At 35.4% G+C, this 22312-nt stretch overlaps 1 protein-coding gene across 1 annotated transcript in view; it reads right to left on the minus strand.

The window, feature by feature from the left end:
* dpysl3 (dihydropyrimidinase like 3) overlaps positions 1 to 9861 on the minus strand; it is a 31500-nt gene extending 21639 nt beyond the window's left edge. The window contains exons 1-4 of the mRNA XM_058759012.1: positions 9728 to 9861; positions 4459 to 4547; positions 3237 to 3421; positions 232 to 396 (exon numbers count right to left, since the gene is read on the minus strand). Of these exons, the coding sequence (XP_058614995.1) occupies positions 232 to 396; positions 3237 to 3421; positions 4459 to 4547; positions 9728 to 9766 (478 nt within the window). The 5' untranslated portion in view covers positions 9767 to 9861. The remainder of the gene's footprint in view (positions 1 to 231; positions 397 to 3236; positions 3422 to 4458; positions 4548 to 9727) is intronic.
* Positions 9862 to 22312: the final 12451 nt, after the last annotated feature.

Genomic DNA, 22312 nt, shown 5'->3' on the forward strand with positions numbered 1-22312 from the left:
GCTGTGTAAAAAGAGAAAATTCTCGGGCCGAGAATTCTGACAAGCTGTGGGACAAGGACTAGGACCTAGATTTGAGGCCTGCCTCATTTCAATTAAAAGTCCCCCCTCGGCTCGGCGGGCCCCCAATCTGCCCGGGCCCATATGCACCTACATACCCTGCATACTCAGACGCTACGCCCCTGGTGTGTAAGCAATCATAAAAATGTGTAATAGTAGTAAAAGATCTCCCACCTTTTTCCTTAATGAGACTCAGGACCTCTTGTTTGATGCTGTCGTTCCAGTGGGTGATGTCCACATGCAGAGAGTAATCGCAGCATGCTTTCTCATCCGCCCACTCGCGCCAGCGATCGAACGCCTCCACCAGACTAGAGCCCGGCTCCGGGATCACATGATCCACTGCAGGGGACACACACGACAGAGGCTTATTCAGACAACAAAGCTCATATTTTTGTTAAATAACTTACTAAAATGTGTGTAAATTGGAGCTATAAAGCTGTATGAATCATCTAGGAAGGCTATTTTTCTAAGAGCAAGAAATTCTGGTTATGCAGACCAACTAGGGATGTTACGATTCACTCAACTCATGATGCAATTCACGATACTAAACAATATTTACGATAATAAAATAAGATTTAAGACAAATTATATGAAAAGAAGTGCTTTTATTGTTGCTCAGACAAAATGCAGCACATTTATTTGTGAATTTGACTGATTGACTCACATTACAAAACTAAATTTTTAAAACAAATCCCAAATCAAATAAATAAATAATCCAAATAAAAGAAATCTCTTCATATAAACAAACTAAGGCTCTGCCTGTGCTCATTTCATTTAAACTGAGAGGCAACCACTGCATATTAATAACAGTCCAAACAAAGATGCATGAGCAGTTTTTGATTTAAATTACTATTACAATTTTTTTGATGATTGAGTCATTGGAACTTGATTTTATTTTACATTTATTTATTTTTGTTTACTTAAATGTTTTATTCATTGCTTTAAATATAATTACAATAATAACTTCAGAGTATTTTCTGGGGTGGGAGAAAAAAAAAAAAAGATTCCTTGATGCACCATGAGCCCCTTTGAATGATTCTGAATCAATTCTGAAAACTTCTGAATCTATTCTGCACTTTTTTATTTTTTTTATTTTTTTATCACTCACTTTTATCCCTCACTCCTTGTCTGGAAAACTTCCATACACTTACTTTGTGTTCATTACTTGTAAAGTGTTTCTTTCTTCCCTTTTAGTAATTTATATTTGCTTGTATATTTTGTATATTTAGTTAGTTCCTAACTAAATATCATCCAGTTGTATTAATCCATTGTTAATTTCTAATTACTTAATCCAAAATTGGTCAACTTGTTCATTAATATAAAAAGAAAGGTATATAATGAATCATTTTAGAATCAGAATGTGTTTCCCAGAATCACACTGAAATACTACTGATAATATTTTCAGACCATTAGGCCAGGAACATAATCAGATTCAGCGAGGAGCCTCTCAATATTTCACTGCTTCTTCATTGTCTCCATATTATCTGCATGTATAATCTAGCACACACTTCCTCTGGGAACAAAGGGATGTATACAGCTGCATATTTACTCTAAAATGAATCAGTGCTAACGGTCCCTGGTTAACACAGTGTTTACTGTACAACAGGTCACTGTTATACTCCAGCTGTTGTCACTTTTTCTTCATGATTGTAGCCTGCAGCGGTCAGAAAGGCCTGCTGTCTTTCCACGCAACTAGAATTTCCCCCGTGGGCTGCATACAGGAGCTTTGTGTGGTCACCGGAAGCCTACTATTGTTGTCAATGTTTATCCCTTTTTATTAACACACACACACACACACACACACACACACACACACACACACACACTTTGTTCTGTGAAGCATAGAGCTTCACTGCAAAACATACCAACATCGTTACATTAAAGATATATTTCTACCTGATTTAATCCATATAAAGCAGTTTTGGTGGAATAAATTAAGATACATAGGCTCCCTCAACAATATTAAATAATATTTTTGCCGGTTAATTCAGTTATTACCATTATTTCCAGTGTTCTCGTTCCTAAATGGTTTCTAAATGTGTTAAAATTTGAGCTGATGTTAATAGAATTCACTCAAGTTCAATATGTGCTCGACTTTCACTCATACAGTTTAAAATACTGCATAGGGTTCATTACTCCAAACCACGACTCTCCGCAATTTATTCCAATGTTGACGACAGTTGTGATAGATGTCACATGTCACCCTGTAATCTGAGTCATATGTTTTTTTGTTTTTTGTTTTTCTGTCCAGTACTTTGTAACTATTGGAACAATTATTTTGAGACTATGTCCAAAGGTTGATGTCTGCCCTACTACTGCAATCTTTGGGGTTCCTAGAGTTTGGACTCAGTTTACATCTAAAGAGTTAGATGTGCTTGCCTTCGCTTCTTTATTGGCTAGACGACGGATTTTATTTCTTTGGAAGTCCAACAAACCTCCAGGTTTCTCACAGTGGCTTGTGGATACCATGTACTTTTTGAAGTTGGAAAAGTTAAGATATTCTCGGCATGCCAGTTATGGTTCTTTTCATGATAAATGGCAACCTTTTATAACATATTTTCACTTCCTTCAAACTTTGCCCGCTGATTGAATTTATTAGAATTTTTGAATCATCATGTTTCCTCCTCAATTATTTATTTATTTATTTTTAGTGGGGGGATCTTTTTCTGTTGTTTCCTTTGTTGTAAAAGTTTAAAAAGAAAATGTGGACAGTCTTCACTATGTCTGCTGTCTCAATAATTATGTTTGTACTTTCCACTCAATAAAAAAATATTTAAAATAAATATATATATTTGAGCTGATAAAGATTAGTTTATTAACTTTATATGCTTTAGACATGTGAAACATCCATGTTCCCCATCATTATTGGGTGCTTAAATAATATAATTGTGTGAACTTGACATCACTGCATGATTACATAAACAAACTACTAAATAATGTGCAGTTTCTTGCACAAACCGATCGTTTCGCTTCATAAGACCTCAAAATATTGTCGATTAATTTTGTCTTGCCTGATATTTTTTAGGCTCTCAAGTGACAGTAGCCACTGACTTGCTAAATGTCAGCTAAAAATCTTCTTTACTGTTCTAAATTAACAGCAAATGTTCATTTTTGGGTGAACTATCCCCTCAATTCAAACCACTCTGCAGATAAACGTGGCAATCTTCCACAGATCTCACCGATCATGGTGGTTCCTCCAGCAAGAGCAGCCTTGGTGCCCTGGGAGAAATCATCCACAGTGGTTGTTCCCCTGAAGGGCATCTGTAGGTGGGTGTGGATGTCAATTCCTCCAGGAATCACCATCTTCCCATCGGCCTCAACGGTCTTCACCCCTCCTGGGACTATCAGGTTGTCTCCAAGTTGCCTTGAAGTTGAGAGAAGATTCGTAATTCAGAAAGACGAATTTTAATTACACTATGGGATTTTTTCAGTTGTATAACTGTTCTTAGATCATAAGGGACAGAACTGCAAAACATTATCATGAGAATAATATTTAAAATATTATGAATAACTAAAAAATTCAGTAACACTTTAGTTTAGGGACCAATTCTCACTATTAACTAGTTTCTTATTAGCAGGCATATTATTAACATTTTCTGCATAGCCATATTCTACATCCCTAATCCTACCCAATATCTAAACTTAACAAACACCTTATTGATTATTAATAAGCAGCAAATTAGGAAAAGTCATAGTTAATGGTTTGTTAATAGCGAGAATTGGACCTTAAATTAAAGGGTGACCAAAAAATATTTGGTCTGTAGATGCCTGTAGATCCTCATTATTTTGAGTAATGGTCAGAATATTAAAAATATCAGTAATTTGAGATTTTTATTATGTGGAGAGATAGGATAAGGCTGTCAATATATATATATATATATATATATATATATATAATAACTAAAATTTTGTATATTATTAACATTCATTTTTTTAATTAAGGTATTCACAATTTAAAAATGCTATGTGTAAAAATTATATATGATACATGTAAAATACATTTATTAAAAATAAATAAATAAAATTAAATAAATTGATTGTTTTCAAACGATTTTCAATGTAACACATCCGCTCATGAGTTATGCCATTTTGATTAAACATTTTCACACGTAGCATAGCATGCATTTACAAATCAGATTAATTTTCATTTCATGCTGACTTTTAATATACATATTAGCTGGCTTTGTTCTAAGCAGGAGTAAGCAGTTCTCAAAAAGAATTAATCAAAATATGATTGGTTGCTTTAGGTGAATCGGTTGTTAAAAGTCTGATATGAGCTTAACATTTTTCAAATTGAATCAGCAGTGAATGGGTGTGGCTTTAATTTCAATTAGTAACAAGAACCTGTATTTAGACCCAGTACGGCTGTACTGTATATGTGTGCATGTGAACGCAGCTTACTTGATAACTCCATCCTCCATATAGATGTCTGCATAGAAGGACTGGTCATCGTTCACAATCCGACCGCCTTTAATCAGGAGCCTCTCACTCTGAGAAAACACGAGAAAGAGAGAGAGAGAGAATGAGGATACTTATTTAGACTACAAAACAAATGTAAAAATGTACATTTTCGTACTTTATAATTATATTTAGATTGCAAAAATGTAAATAGTTTTAATTCAAGTTGCATGTGCATGCAGCGACGAGTTCTAAACATTGCTGCAAGATTGCTTTTCTACAACTATTTGCTCTAGAAACAATTTTTTGAGAATTTATGGACTGGATGCAAACAGACATCATTCAATTTAAGGCTCCAACAACTGGTGAAACATCAAAACTAATAGCTAAATAATCAACAGCAGATTTTACTATCAATTACTCAGAAGATCCTCTGTCATTTGACATACAAATGTAATAAATCACGCAATGTAATACAATGAACACGGAGAATCGAAAACACATTGCATAAAAATCAATATAGCAGTAACCCTGAGTGCAACTTTAAAACATAAACGATTGAGCTCATATGCATATGGTCGGTCTGTCTGGGGAGTCATGAATCACTCACTGCATCAGTGCTGTTTCACTGTGTCTCCACTGGATGATGCTCTTCATATAAAGCTGGATATATAAGTATGTTCAACTTTAGCCGCATACATACTGTATACATTATATTGCAAATCTCAACTGCTTGATTGCTTGTATTGTTGCAAAACTATATTATCACCCAGCTCTAATCTGCTTAACGCAACTATAAAGTGTGAAGTTACTAAGAAATTATAAACATTTAAATCATAACAAAGCTGCTTTGAAACAATGTGTATTATGAAAAGTGCTATATACTGTAAATAAATTTGGATTTGACTTGAAGGGCACAGACTTTTACATTTCTATTGCATAAAAAGCCTTAAAACTTAAGGTAACGCTTTATTTTAGGGTCTCCTAACTAGTTGCTTATTAGCATGCATATTACTAGAATATTTGCTATTTATTAGAAATAATTAAGCACATATTAATGCATTATTCTACATGACCTTATTCTACATCCCTAATCCAATACCTAACCTTAACAACTACCACACTAACTATTAATAAGCAGCAAATTAGGAATTTATTGAGGGAAAAGTCATAGTTAATCGTAAATAAGTGTTCCCTATTCTAAAGTGTTACCAAACTTAACATTACCAAGCCTTCCCAAACTGATTTCGTTCATTACACGACTTAAAGTTTAAAGTAAATTTAAAGTCCTGCTATTTAAAATTCAGTCATGATGTGAGGTTTGCTGCTGTAGCTCCATGCATCACTTCAACTTAGGGTCAAAATCACCCGAGTGACGTTTTTGTGAATAATCAGTTCATAACAGCATGTCACCAGTGTCACCTCAGAACTCAAAAGACAGCGTAAGCTTGAACAGGGAACCGTCTCATCATTATTTTAACAAAGACAACTCGACAGGAACCATTTTGTGTTTTGAAACCCACAAGAAAGCATTTTAAATCATGTTAAAGAGTGCTTTTACAATGCACAGCTCGCTCTGCGTAGATACAAAATGCCACATAAAAACAGCACTGAACTAATCATTCAGGAAGCTTATATAAGTCCAGAGTGGAACTACAAAAATAGGTGCACGAAGCCCATGTAACCTTAAATCTAAAGAGCATTATTCATACATGATTAATTTCAATAAATCTATGTTCCCTATGAAAGACAACAAAGGGACACATTCTGGGACAAGAAACTGAAGGATTTCAGCAGGATGCTGACAAAGCAAAGATGTAAATGTGCAGAAAGCGTATTGACTCTGAGGGACAGACAGTTCGACGAATGCCAGAGTCCAATCTGAGCCGTGCACGCAAACAGTGCTGTCATTTGTTAAGTGTGTTATATAGGGAGTGGGGGAGACACAGCCAAAGAACGCGGAGCCAGAGGACATTAAGGCGTGGAGCATTAGCCATGCTTGTGCGGGATTGAAGAAAACCTCTCTGCATGCATCCAGAGCTGCAGCCTTGTTGCCTGGTGACCAAAATATTTACCATCCGCTCATGAGAGTTTCTTCTTTTCTGCCAACATAACAGTCAAAACACTGGAGCTCACCCATCGACATGATGACCAAGCTCTGTTAGACTTCAACACATCCACCCCGCCCTACGCCCGAGTTATCCAGGATGTTATAGTCAGGGGCGTCATGCTTTTGTTTTGAGGGGACACAAGTAACAAGTCCACGTCTAATGTTGTAATTTTATAGTAGCCTATAAATAGTGACATTTTATAATGAACCAAGCAAACTTGCAACTGATCTCGACTGCCAGTGATCATCCTGCTTTGCTTTATGGAAAACAGCGACTATAAAACCGTTTCCAATCCCAAATGAAAATAACTACCGTATTGACCCGAATATAAGACGATGTTTTTTTCTTTGAAATACATCTGAAAAAACGCGGTCGTCTTATATTCAGGGTCTAGACCTTGACATAATACACCCACAACAATAGGTGGCGCCAAATACGCATAAAACGAGTGTGCCCAGAAGTAATGTAATGTGTGTTGTAAAGATCGCGAGTGAAAACAAAAGAAAAAGAAAAGCTTGCAGCGGCACGAGTCGTGACTGTCATGTTAAGCCTGATGGGAACAAACTTCCTCTGTAAGTGATTTTAAAGCATAAGACAGTACCCAGATTTGAAGGCTACAATAAGATTTCACTTCTACTGATAATTAAATGTTGGTAGGCTACTATAAGATGGATAGCCTAAATGTTATATAAGTCAAATGGGCTACCTGTTATTTTTATGATATATCAAAAAATTGTTGGTACATTTTAGCAGTGTTTACCATACATTCAATACAAATATTAAAATAGGAAAAAAATATGCAATATGAAAATGTTGTTTTTTCTTAATAAAACACAAGATTTGGTTTCAAAAGCCTGTTCCAAAAATTACATCTTTTAAAAGATCAGGGTCGTCTTATATTTGGGTCAATACGGTATTATTATTTATAATACAACTTCAGTTTTAACTGTAATAATTACTGCGGTTTCTTCATGATGGACTGAAGCTAGAACACACATGCTATTGCAGATTATTACGAATATCCTATTGATTCGGTTTCTCATGTATTATAAAGAGGTTGACCTGTACCTTATTTCTGTGACTGTAAGCACATTTTGTGACAGATATATATAGCACTCATCATTTCCACAAAAAGCTGGCTTATAAATCAATATACAATACATATCTCATTAAATGCTAAAACTATTTGGTTGTGTTGTTAAATTCATATTTTGTACAATTTTGGATGAATTCCCCCAACCACTTGCATGTAAAAACTCATTGGTTCTGCATGCATCACACAGGCTAAATGATATATTTAGGGTTCAAAACAGCAAAATTCACTAAAAGGTGACTTTGAACCTACAATAATATCAAATATTTGTAAAATATTTATTTTTGTCTTTTGGAAGTTGAATTCAAAATTAATTTGTGACACCTCTGGTTACAGGAACTAGATCCACGTTGGTGTCCATAATGGCTTTTTCTATTGGAGTGCCACATCTGTAATATTAGAAATATTTTTGGAATATTTTTGGTATCACGATAATTTCAAAGTCTTCTTTTACATTTCATTTCAATGCTAAAGTAATATACATCAATCGTGTGGCACCATAATATATATTAATGTATTATCTGGCACTGCACTATGATGGCATCAGCGTTCTTGGCATCTGCTTGTCCAGCAGCCTTTTTAGTGATGCACTTAAAGTGGATGGCTGGCTAGATTATTGAACTCATCATACTGGAATAAATGGCACTGCTTTATACAGCCAATACTAACAATCTTACTAACTTTGTATGCACTAAATTACATACACAAAGTCCAATATAACTAGTGATTTTCAGCCGATAAAAGTAATTTCTGCAATATCGGACAGCTGCCGATTATTTAAAAACAGCCAATGAGAGCTCATTATTCCCTGTCAATCAAAAGGGGGCGGGCAAACTCGTGATAGGCTCATGGACTAATATAAACCGCTCTGATTTGTCATGCATGTGATTGGTTACAATGAAGCTGAAAAAAAAATAAAAAATAAAAATTATTATAAAAACATACCAGAAAGGGTTTTACCAGAAATTTGACATAGAGAAAAAGCAATCTCATTCACATTCGAAAGTAGTAAGTTTTAAATATATAACATCTAGTAAGTCCAAATATACAAGGTGCACGACTGCCTTTAAACCCTCTGGGAGCCTCATATCCAACAAAGGCGATTTTGGATAGTTTTTACCAACTGGGCTGGAGGAGCAAACTAAACGATCGCCTGTGGTAAGCGACAGCACTGTGCACTCAGACAGGTCTGCAGGCCTGATGCTAATGTGCAGAGATGGATGGCTCTTTTGGGTAGGTCACTGCTGAACAATAATATTGATGTCCAGAGCATCTGACAGCAGCGTCAGTCAGAGAAAGAGAAAACCACACCTCATCTCTCTGCTCCGCACAGCACGCACGAGAAACGCTCTTCAGTAACACATTTAAATATGACAATCTCTTGCGCGATTATTGCACATTTTTGGACACGTCTTTTCAAAATCGCAATATGAAAGTGCAAATAATAGGTTGTGCGAAATCCGTGCAATGCTTGTGCGACCGGACTGCGCAGTCTAACAGCATCAGCACCATGAGGATCTCCGAGACAAAGAACATCACTGTAAAAACCGCAACACTGCACTGCAAATGATTAGAAAAACCTCTCGAAGACCCATGCACACGCACTCAAGCTTTATAAATATCCTTTTAAAACCAGCCTGAGGTCATTGTGTGCTGCTGGATGTATGTAGTATGAAGTATGTAGCATGCTCAGTTATGGGCGTGATTTTCTTGCTGCAGTACACCGGCTCAGACTCAACCCAACATTTCCTTTTATCTACAATATTCAGAAAAGACTGTAAGAATCATAAAAGACACAACCACGATGTAATTTTTTGAGGCATAATTATTTAGGCATTTTACTGCACTTGGAATATGATTCCTTCTACAAAAAAAATAAAATTTTAAAATTTTAAAAAACACATCTGAACTGTAATCAGTCCCAATTCCTTACTATCAGTTTAACCCACATTCTCTGACACGCCTGCAGCCTGAAATTTACTCTACAGCTTTTGTTAGAAACGTTCAGATCAAGCCCACCCTTAAAGAAAATATGCATTCAAATATGAATATAAATGCATGAACTTACAGTGATCTTTGGGATATTCTTTTTGCCCTGGTAAGACATGGTTTGATCTCGGTTGACGCAGATGTCTTTATTCTGTTCTTTTGCTGATGTTAGTGGTTGCGCACACTGGACTTGATTGTCTGCTTTGCTGGGCTCCTCCCTCCATGTCCAGCCGAGGGTCATGCGTGATTTTAGCCACCAGGCGGCGCCAACACCAGACTTGGGAAGCCCGACTCATTTATCCGAATCGGTTCTCTCGAACAGTTCAAACCGGTTCAAAAAATTGATTCACGACATGACGAGTGGCCTACCCTGATGTCATGTTTTAATAAATGTTTATTATATTTTAAAGTAATCTGAATGTATTTGGACCATCTCTTATACTGATACAGTAGCCGCAGTAAAAGCTAATAATAAAAGCTCACTGATTATCATGGCTACTGCAAATTAATTTCAAGTTAATTTTGTAATAATCGCATTCTATTTACCCATAACAGTAAAAGTCTAATAATTGTGATGATTTATGCTACTTTCTTCACCCGGATACCAACAAACTCCACCTTTATTACTTTTAGAACGACGTACGAACCGGTTTCATTTCAAAGAACCGACTCCAAAGAATCATTTGTTAATGAATCAGATATCAATTGCATGTAAACGCTGGTGTCAGGCAGAGATATAAATAGTTAAATTGTTAAATATCTTTGTTTAGTTTACAATCTTTTCACTTACCCGTGGAAACTGAGGCACTTAATGTCAAATGATTCCTGACAATTAGATAAATGAACAAAATAAATCTGATTTGCCAGCCCCTGTGAAAAAGAAGCATAGGCCTAGCTTTTTAAAATAAGTAGGCCTATTTATTATGTAAATAATAATGCACTTAAAAAGAATATGGAAGTGTGTATTGAATGTAATGTTTTCAGACACTGAATGCCGGAATTAAATGAAAATGTTCAATAAATGAACAATAAAAAACTAATTTCTAGTATGTATTTAAATAGATTTCCAGTTAAATATTTGTAACAATGAAGCTGCAGTTTAGTACATTTAAAATATTACTGTAGATACTGAAAAATTAAGTACTTTACATGTGCATTAATATGGTGTTTAACTCACCAAGTGTACAGCTTTCAAAACACAACAAAATATTGTGAAACGTAATAACTTATATGATCTGCATGTACAGTTTTTTTATATACTTTTAAGGTTTGAAGTACACTACAAGTGCATGTTCAATACAATTAAACGCACTTCTTTCTCACAAAGGAATTTTTAAAATAAGTCTCTAACAATCCTATTAAGTCTCTACAAAGCTTGTTAGCTGCTTCACTGTCTTTAAGACTGAATGTTGCTCGAGTGTTTCGAATGTGTTCACAGAGCAGATGCAGAGAGAGAATGCTGTATATTTATATGTTGGGAAAGTGCTGTTTACCAGTGAATGAAGACTTTCGTAATCAAGGACTAGACATGGAGCGTCACAGTGATGATGAACAAAAGAGGAGTGTGGTCCGGAGAACAGCTGCTGAGCTCCACCCTGCCATGTGTCTCTTTGTCTGAGCAGAGCCCACCCCCCTCTACACACACACACACACACACACACACACACACACACACACACACTCATACAGACATATATAAACGTACACACACTCACATACACACATATATAAAAACACACACACACACTCACACAAAAACACACGCACGCACACACACACACACACACAGACACTCGCGCACACTCACACACACCGACATATATAAACATACACATATATAAAACACACACACACACTCACACAAAACACACGCACACACACACACACACACACTCACATACACACATATATAAAACACACACACACACACACACACTCATACAGACATATATAAACGTACACACACTCACATACACACATATATAAAACACACACACTCACACAAAAACACACGCACGCACACACACACACACACACAGACACTCGCGCACACTCACACACACCGACATATATAAACATACACACATATATAAAAACACACACACACTCACACAAAAACACACAAGCACGCACACACACACACACACACTCATACAGACATATATAAAGGTACACACACTCACATACACACATATATAAAAACACACACACACACACACTCACACAAAAACACACGCACGCACACACACAAGTACACACACATTTCTATTGCATTTGTCTCATTCCAGATCAGCTACACTGTAGATGTCTTCTCACATCAGACAAAATGTATTTTGTGGATCAGTAATTTATTTCCACACTATGTTAAGCATAATTACTCCCTTTTGATAAAGCAATATGTTACAGTTTTTTAAAATTGCTTAGACACTAAAGTGGTACCTGATATTGTAAAACAAACCTTTTGCAAAACTCTAAACACTAAATGCAGTTCTCTACAATACACATATCATTTGAAACTAACAGCTCTTGTGTTTCATTTGGGAAACACTGCCATTTAAATGCGAATTTACTGATGACCTACAGCCGTGATCATGTGTGAAAACACTTAGACATCATTTGTTCACTTAGAAATCAAAATTCAGTGTTTTGAGAACAATTATTTTTACCTGCTTGCATTTCTGTTTACAGTGTATATATATTGTGTGTGTGTTTATTTATGTAACACACACACACACACACACACATATATACAGTCATGGCCAAAAATATCTGCACCCTTGGTAAATATGATCAAAGAAGGCTGTGAAAATTAATCTGCATTGTTAATCCTTTTGATCTTTTATTTAAAAAAAATCACAAAAATCTAACCTTTCACTGGATAAGAAGAATTTAAAATGGGGGGAAATATCATTATGAAATAAATGTTTTTCTCTAATACACATTGGCCACAATTAACGGCACCCTTTTATTCAATACTTTTTGAAACCTCCATTTGCCAGTTTAACAGCTCTAAATGTTCTCCTATAATGCCTGATGAGGTCAGAGACACCTGACAAGAGATCAGAGACCATTCCTTCATCCAGAATCACTCCAGACCCTTTAGATTCACAGCTTCTTCTCTTCAGTTCACTCATGTTCTACAGGGTTCAGGTCAGAGGACTGGAATGGCCAGCAGAAGCTTGGTTTTGTGCTCAGTGACCCATTTTGTGTTGTTTTGAGGTTTGTGTTTGGATTATTATGCGGTTGGAAGATACAAACATGGCCCATTATAAGATTTCTAACAGAGTCAGTCACTTATTGATTTTTTATCTGTTGGTATTTGATAGAATCCATGATGCCATGCGTCTAAACAAGATGTCCAGGACCTCCAGCAGAAATATAGGCCCACAACATCAAAAATACAGCAGTATATTTCACTGTACACATGGGGTACTTTTCATCCCTGTGTTCACCAAACCCATCTTGAGTGTTTGCTGCTAAAAAGCTCATTTTTTAGTTTCATCTGACCATAGAAGCCAGTCCCATTTGAAGTTCCAGTCGTGTCTGATAACTGAATATGCTGGAGTTTGTTTTTGGATGAGCGGGGGAGAAACCCTCCCGAACAACATGTGCTGATGTAGCTGCTGTTTGACAATTTTAATTTTTTAAGTTTTTTTTCTGCAATTTCTTGGAGAGTCTTTAGCCGCTCAAACTCTCCTTCTTACCGTGCATTAGAGACACGTCTTCTTCCAGGCAGTTTCCTAACATTTTATGTTGATTGGAAATTCTTAATTATTGCCCTGACGGTGGAAATGGGTATTTTCACTGCTCCAGCTCTTTTCTTAAAGCCACTTCACTAATTTGTGAAGCTCAATTATCTTTTGCTGCACATCAGAAATATATTTGTTGCTTTTTCTCATTGTGATGGATGATTAAGGGAATTTGGGCTTTGTTTTCCCTCCTATCTATATTTCTGTGAAACAGGAAGCCATGGCTGGATAATTTCATGTTTATAATCACCCTGGAGTGCTCAAAATTGTGAATATGAATGGGAATATACTTCAGAGATATTTTACTCATAAGAATTTCTAGGGGTGTCAATAATTGTGTCCAATGTGTATTTGAGAAAAACATTTATTTCATAATGATATTTCCCTAATGATATAAATTCTTATTATCCAATGAAAGATTAGATTTTTGTGCATTTTTTTAAATAAAAGATCAAAAGGATTAACAATGCAGATTAATTTTCACAGCCTTCTTTGATCATATTTACCAAGGGTGCCGATATTTCTGTCAGGACCACTATCATCAAAGATGATTGACAATTAGCATACAGTTTGGATTGGTGGTATGGTTCTGTTCTGGGCAAGAGCAGCGATAACCCCTTAGACAGAACAGAACCAACATAAATGTATTGTGGATATCATTTAAGTTCAATAATTTAATGTAAACATTTGAGAAATTAGTCTGATTCAAAGGAGAATCGGAAGGCCAAATCCTGACTGGACGAGAGGAGGAGTTGGGGATGGAGGAGGGTATTTAGCTATTGAACAACGCAAAAGCAACCGATAATACTGAAGGACCTTATATATGGGTGCTGTGATGGCTGTTGAATCTCTATAGTTAGACGTGCATCACAAGAGAGTCAGCTGACGCAAGCTTGACTAATGTGACCTGCCAGAACTAACGCTACACTTGATATATATGGGTAGTTGTCAAATAAAAATTGGGCTGTGTCCTATGGTGTGACATAGCAAAAATGTAGAAAAAAAAACAAAACACTTAACATACAAATAACATGAGAAAAAATGTATCTCCATTCTTAGAGTTGCAAATAGCATGAGAAAGGTTTATTTTCAATGTTAGAGGTTGTTTTGTTTTACATTTTTCCGTCACACCATAGGACACATTGATACGTCAACTATCCATATATATATATATATATACACACACACACACACACACACACACACACTGAATATGCATACAAGCCAAGTCAGACTGTGCTTTATACAATATAGATTATTTCCCAGCAGCGTCACAATAGAATCAAATTCAAATTCTGCTGTAAAGTCAATAGTGTCATAAGTTGCATAAGTGTATATGTGCATATGCATGTATGTGTGAGTACTGTGACAAATTCTTGTGCTCCACTGCACTCTGAACAAGAAAAAGACACACAAGAGTAGTGTTTTACATTTTTGTGTGCAGTTTGACATGTATGTGGCTTATTATTTTATTTTTGTGTGTAGAGGTACTACTTAAAAATACCATTTGTAGAAGAAGTGTTTGCTTTTGTAAGATGTGTGTGACATTTTGCATGTTGTGTGGGTGTGTATGTTTTGTGGTTGTGTGTAGAGTTTTGAGAAATGGAACCATAGTTTTAAAAACTGTGTGTAAGCATTTTGAAAAAAAAAAAAACTGTAATAATTCCGGTTTGTTTTAACAATCACCAGGGGGCAGCTGTTCAAAAAGCTTAATCTGGATCAGAATGAGCTAGATTTGGAAATCCGATGTTTTGCTATATCCAGGATCGGGTAATCCATCTTACTTTTCTGCTGGTTTACAAATCAAAATAGGATTGGATCACAATAATCCAGATACTTTTTTTTTTTCTTCTTTTTTTGGAACAACCCATTTTTGAGATTTGATTTAATCCAAGAGCCGAAATCTGGACCAGGACCAGTTTCTCGGGTCACTTTTTCACAAAGTGAGCACAACAGAGGTCTATGTGGGTTCACCTGTGGATCATTTATCATTGCTTTGGCATAAAATACATTAAATGACCACATCTTTCTCAGATGCAACCATTGCCAAACCTCCAGGAACCTAAAGGTTGCTACAATTTGCACATTTACAAATCTTCCCAAAACTGTTCAAAATTCAAAATCACAAAGCAATTTCTTACAATTCTACAGTAATAGGCTACCATACTGAAACATACTCCAAATCTAAAATAGAAAGAAATACTATCAAAAATTAGATGTCTTTTCATAAATGAAAGTGGGTTAACTGTGTGAAGAGTTTTGAAATAGTGACTTAAGTATTGAGAAATGGGTCTTAGCAACTGTTAAAAAAGAACTTGAAAGTCTTCATAAAACCAGATTTGTGTAATGCAAAGGGGTGACATTTCTTTAAGGATGCTTGGGTTGGGAATTTCAATTGTCATTTGATCTAATGTGACCTCTGCATCTGTGTTAGAGTTAAACTCCTTGTTTATCAAATCTAATCGACTTAACCATACAAAATGTGTAATGACACAGTATAGTATCTGCACGTTATACATCCAAATCAGGTCATGCATTAATAAAAGGGTACTAGTTAACATTTCTTAATTATTGGATAAGCTTCCTGATGAGTCAGCAATCATTCCTGTCCACTAGATGGCGATGCTTCATTAAGACACTCTGTCTGTGCCATCAATTTCAGAACAAGTACTACTGTATATGTAAAGACTTTTCCTGCAAATAGCTTTGCATACACAGAAGATTACTAACTTAGTAAAGTTATTCTGCACTGACAGATTAAAAAAAAATGCAGATATACAGGTGTGTAGGAATATAAACTAATAATTCAACACAAATAATTAAACATTATAATGAATGTCTACTTTGTTGGGGCACGATATTTTTAGATATAGTTAAGGGCTGTATTTACGCCACTTTGAAATGTAAAAAAAAAATTATTAATTAATTAAGCAATAATTAATTAATTAATTAATTAAAATAAACCTTCATCTGGAGTATTAACCCTCCTTATAAATAAATAAACATAAAAAATGACTGAGAGTAGAGACACTTTGTAAACGGTAACACATGAGCATGTGCAGTCTGCATGAATTTGATTATATGAGCAAATTATTTAATATTGGAAAGGAATCTCTGGAAAGGAGCAGCTGCTTCCTGCAGCTTTCATCAGGAATATTAATGATGAAAGAGTTTCTTCTGCTGGTGAGCTGGATTCAGCCAAATTTCTATTAAATCAAGCCCACATAATAAGAGTCTCCCGTGCATCACCTGACAGACAGCAGTGAGTGTGTGATTCAATATCTTCACAAAGAGCACTCTCAGAAACAAGTCCAAACTTTCTTCTTTTTCAATAGATCAGTGAAATCAAATATGTAACCACTAGAAAATTATCTCACTTTTTATAATAGCCTGTATTTTCTAATAAAGTAGGATATTAAATATTTTATTTATTTTATATGACATCTTATATCACAATGTGGGACATATATACAGGTTTATACATACATGAATCCATATTTGAATTGATTTAGTGTAACTATATTGTCAAGTAAACACTGAATATAACCTATATATATATATGTGTGTGTGTGTATGTATGTATATATATTTGATTTTTACAATAATGTTGGAAGTAGTTGAATGGTTGAGCTTGATTAATTTAGTCAACACTATTAAAAAAACAAAAAAACAGAGCAATTGTTTTCCCACCATGATAAAAGATATGACTAGGGTGTCACAACTTTATGGAAAGTTCCATTATTTTTAATGTAAAATGTAGTAACAGGTATATGTTTGCATAATTAAATTATTTTTCATTAAAGGTAATTATCTACTACAGAATATCAGCATAAAAACATATGTCAAACTATGACATGGAAGGTGTTTAGACAGAATTACGCTTGAAATAACCATTTGCTCTATTAAAAGCTGTCAATTCTTTTAATTAACATCTAGACCATGTCTTTAACCAAAAGCTTGGCTTAAATTGAGTTAAAAGTCAAGGCCTTCAGTAGGAAATGTGTAGGCCTCGCAGTTACAGTATAGAATTACAGTCAGGATTAATGCAAACAGCGCTATATTTATGATTTATGAGGAATGTCAACCATCTCTGATACATTAGCCTTCAAACACCTTTCATCCAGATCTCCAAAACAATTTACAGCGCGTTACAGAAGACAATTAACATTGCATATGTTTATTGTGTACAGAATGAAGAGATAGATAGATAGATAGATAGATAGATAGATAGATAGATAGATAGATAGATAGATAGATAGATAGATAGATAGATAGATAGATAGATAGATACCTTATCAAGGTGTTGTGGAGCTTCCTTCTCAAACGCATTCTTTATTTGTACCGTGTCTTTAGCTTCACGTTCACTGTGTGAAGAAGGAAAGTTGGTTTGGTGTTTGGAAGGCTTCAGCTCTTCTCTGTTTGTGGCTCTTGGGCTCCTGGAGCTCCGCTGACCGACAGTGAGAGCGTCGAAATCGATGGTTTTGCTCTCATAGGCTCCTTCTACGTTACAAAACATGCCTCCGTATTTGAGTCTTGGCACCTGGTCCGCGGTTCCAGGCCGCGCCAGATACACCGGCAGATCCTCGTCTGTGTCCGCGCTTCTGCGCTCAGCCATGATCAGAGACAGACTGAATAACCCTGAGTCACAGAAACTCCACACGAGCGGAGCCCACGCCTCAGCCTCACAAACCTGCAGCACAAAATACATTCACTGACTTCACAGCTCTTTAACTTTAGTTTGTAACATTTACTGTATTATAAAAATGATTGCTCGAAGTCGCGTAGCTATTAAACAAAGATTATTATTGTGGCATAAGACAATACTTTGTCAGTCGTTCTACTTAAAAATGTAAAGTTTAATTCAATGTCACTTGACAATTTCTGAGTGAAAATTATTTCAAAATAAATCCTTAAACTTTTTTTTTTTTTATTTTTGTCAGTCTAGAACGTTTAACAGATCGTTAATTGGGCTACATGCAAAGATTAATTTATTTTCAAATTTATTTTTTTGAATCAATTACCTATAATGGTCTCGTAAGCATTATGTAATTCGTTTTATTATAAAGTGTGACATTTTAGCATTTTCTTTGCGTTTTTATTTTTGATATAAATGAATGAATACATTAGGCTACTTAAAAATACTCAGTTAACCGCATTCTACATGTAGAAATATAGGAAATTAATAAAGCATATCTTAATCTACACTTTTATTTATTTATTTTATTTTATGTTTTTTGCTGTTTAATTAACTTTAATCGTTACATTTAATGTCCTAGACTTTTTTATTGATTTTTATTTTTTTATTTTTTACTTTAATATCCCAGATTCATGGCATTTATAAAAAAGATATTGTTTTATATTTGTATTTTCCCCCATCTTCTCATCTCCTACTGTCTTTAATTGTGTGTTTAAAGACACAGTAATGATGTCAAGCAGGTCTATACAACAAACTTCTAAGAAAGCTGTAGGTGTAAGCATTTAATAGCAGTTGCTCGGCTGGCGCAGGGCCTTCTCTGGGCATTCAGTTCCGGTGCTGTAGCTTTAAAAAACCCTCTCAGTGCTGTTCAGTGCAGAAAGCCTGTGTCACTGATGATGCAGCTATTGCTCCAGTCAGCACAATGACAAGATTCTTCCGCTGATGGACTGAATGCTGATGATGACAACAGAGAACCAGCACAAGGAGTCGCTTGGCAACACTTTACAATAAGGTTCCATTTGTTAATATGAGTTAGCATGAACTAAACATGAAAAATACTTCTAAAGCATTTATAAATTAGTCTCAATTTATACATTTACTAATGCATTATTAAAATCAAAAGTTTTATCTGTTAATATTATTTAATGGACTTGAGCTATCATGAACTACAATGAACAGTTGTATTTTTCTTAACTAAGGTTAAAGCAACTGTATGTAGTTTTGCGACTTTGGAGCCCCTTACAGTTAAGTAAGGGGAGTTCATCGTCGTAAATATATCACTTTCAGAGGATCAGACCAGCACTGCCGTAAAGCAACCCGCCCTTCCTTTTCGCGGATTTTCGTACCCGCCTACCATACTTGCATACTCCCAGAACAGAAGATTGGCGGGAACGTGGGAAAGAAACAGAAGTCATTTGCCTTATTATTAGTCAGCATCAGAATGATTTTGAAACTGATATTTCCAAGTAAAAAAAAAAAAAAAAACATATCAACGAATGGGACCTTATTGTAAAGTGTTACCTGAAGACTTTTATTTTCAGCATCAAAAATGAAAATTAAAAATGGTTGAGTTCACTCTCATCTCAAAATACAGGTGGTTTGCTGTGCAGGTTTTTAGTATGGTGTCCTGGTGGAGGGGTCATGTTGGACCGTGTCCTGGTGGAGTGCTGATGTAGGAGACTATATTGAACATGACATATCAGTCTAGCCAGAGGCAGAAACATGGGAGTGTCAAAACAAAGACGACAGTGGGGAACGATTCAGCAGCACCAGTGAATCATCACATATAAAATCATAAGAACATTTCACTGATTAAAAGTGTAAGCTGTTTCCTCTTAACCTTTTACCTCACTGTAACATTTATGACCAAAAGTTTTGATTCTGAAGGGTATAAAATTGCTTTTATTCATATTCATAAATTTATAAATTTCAAAGTAATTTAAAAATATTCACTGTTTACTATATTCTTTGGGTCACCGTTTATTTTAAGGTCTGATTCTCACTATTAACTAACTATTTTACTCCTACTTTTGCCTCAATAAACTCCTAATTTGCTGTTTATTAATAGTAAGGTAGTTGTTAAATAGGTATGTGGTCGGATTAAGGGATCTAAAATATGATCTTGCAGAATAAGATATTAATATGTGCTTCATAAGTACTAATAAACAGCCAATATGCTAGTAATATGCATGCTAATAAGAAACTAGTTAATAGTGAGAGTTGGTCCATAAACTAAAGTGCTACCATTCTTTGCAACATTCTGTTGGTTCTTATTAACCAATTGAGCAATTATTGACCCTGCATATTTTCCCACTGTTTACAAATGTGACCAAGGGAAAGCACTCCCACTTACCTTATTGGAAATGTTTGTTTGATTAATTTCATTATGCAAGGAATATATTTGCTTACTGGGAAAAAAAACTTGCATTAAATATTCTCATCCTCATACTCTAAATCTCCTTCAAGTGATTATTAATATAAGATAATGCAACTGGAGGAAACGCTATAATGGATTATGGACATGTATTGTAGTTAAAAACGTCTTAATGATGGATTTGTTTCAGCTTTTGTCTTCTCCAGATGTTAACTGATGGACTGGAGTGGTGTGGATTATTGTGATGTTTTTATCAGCTGTTTGGACTCTCATTCTGACGGCACCCATTCACTGCAGAGCATCCATTGCTGAGACATGCAATGCTACATTTCTCCAAAACTGATGAAGAAACAAACTCGGCTACATCTCAGATGACCTGGTGGCAAGTAAGTTTTCAGCAAATTGTCATTTTATTGCTTTAATAAACTGCATTAGGGTTCATAGTCTCGTATTATGAGACTCCCTGTGTTACAAATAAGGCTTTCAACAAGAGACAATGTTTCTGCTGCACAATGCAACTGGGAGACTGTTGGCCATTTGAGAATTAAAAATGCATGAGAGATCTTCTCACAAGGCTATAGGATCCAGTCCCTACACAAGCATTATCTGCTCAATAAATCATTTATCAATGTATCAATATATCAAACTGTCCAGTCATCCATGGCTGAAGTTGAGCTTTGTTGTTGTTGTAATGATTATCTCAATCAACATTTAAGAAAGCATGGAAAAAATAGTACCTAAGTGATGGGCAGGCAGATGCTTTAATTACCTTTAGAGATAAATAATGGTGTCACTTTAATGTTTTGCTATTATTTCTTTACTGTAAACTAGCTTTAACCCCCCATAAGAGCTGATGGTGTCCAGACAGCATTACAGACTCTTCTCCGCTCAGCACAGATCAACCCTTCTGCTGGTTTGTAATCAATGTTGATTGATAAATAAACTATGGATCATTTCCGAGCAGCTGCTTCCGTTTGGAGTGCTGAAAGGGTTTAAATTCACTTATAAAAACCCTTAATGATGATTGGCTTATCACAGACTGGCTCTGGTTTGTATTTCTGAGTCAGACAACATTCACCTGCAGTTTTAACCCTAACCCTAACTCATAATGTTCAGTGCATTTTCCACAGATAGCTTATTTCATGTGCATATGTCAGAGATACTCTACACACACAGGTATCTCAGTGGAGGTGGCTGAAGTTACTCTTGTTAGAGGAAGCACAAAGCTGTTAATATTGCATTAGTGTCAGAGAGAGGGGAAGCGAAGTACAACAGGTGTCGGATTCACTGACTTTCTCTGGTTACAGAGAGGTTATGGCAAATACTTTGTGTGGTTGTAGTGCACTCTGTATTTTACCAGGCCAAACTAAACCGGTTAACCATCCTCAACTAACTTTAATCAATGTGAAGCTCAAATTTCTGTACAATTAATTTGCAAATACTCATAGTGCATTTTCATTGCAGCAAGTTACCTAATGCTGCCAAAAATATGACTTGTGTATAAACCAATGTTTATGGCTAATAGCCTTGCCTGCCAGTAATGCTGTACATGTAAGTTTTCTGGGTATTCTTCACTTTTTAATTAAAGGTAATGGGTAGCATCTTATGAATACTGAAATCCTTACAAATTGTGTGGATTTTTGGTTGTCTAATTGATTATAATGTAATAACTGCAATATAGCTGTAAAGACCACAAGAAACAGCAGGTCTAAGATGTTTAAGGTCATATTGGAAATTAAAATGTCATTTTAGAATTAAAATGAGAATTACATCCTAAAATGTGGTCATTATGAAATAGTATTATATGATTCCTGAAGTGGTGATAATGATAGTAACATTCGGTTT

Source organism: Onychostoma macrolepis, chromosome 21, assembly GCF_012432095.1.
Source record: "Onychostoma macrolepis isolate SWU-2019 chromosome 21, ASM1243209v1, whole genome shotgun sequence".
Classification (NCBI taxonomy): Eukaryota; Metazoa; Chordata; class Actinopteri; order Cypriniformes; family Cyprinidae; genus Onychostoma; species Onychostoma macrolepis.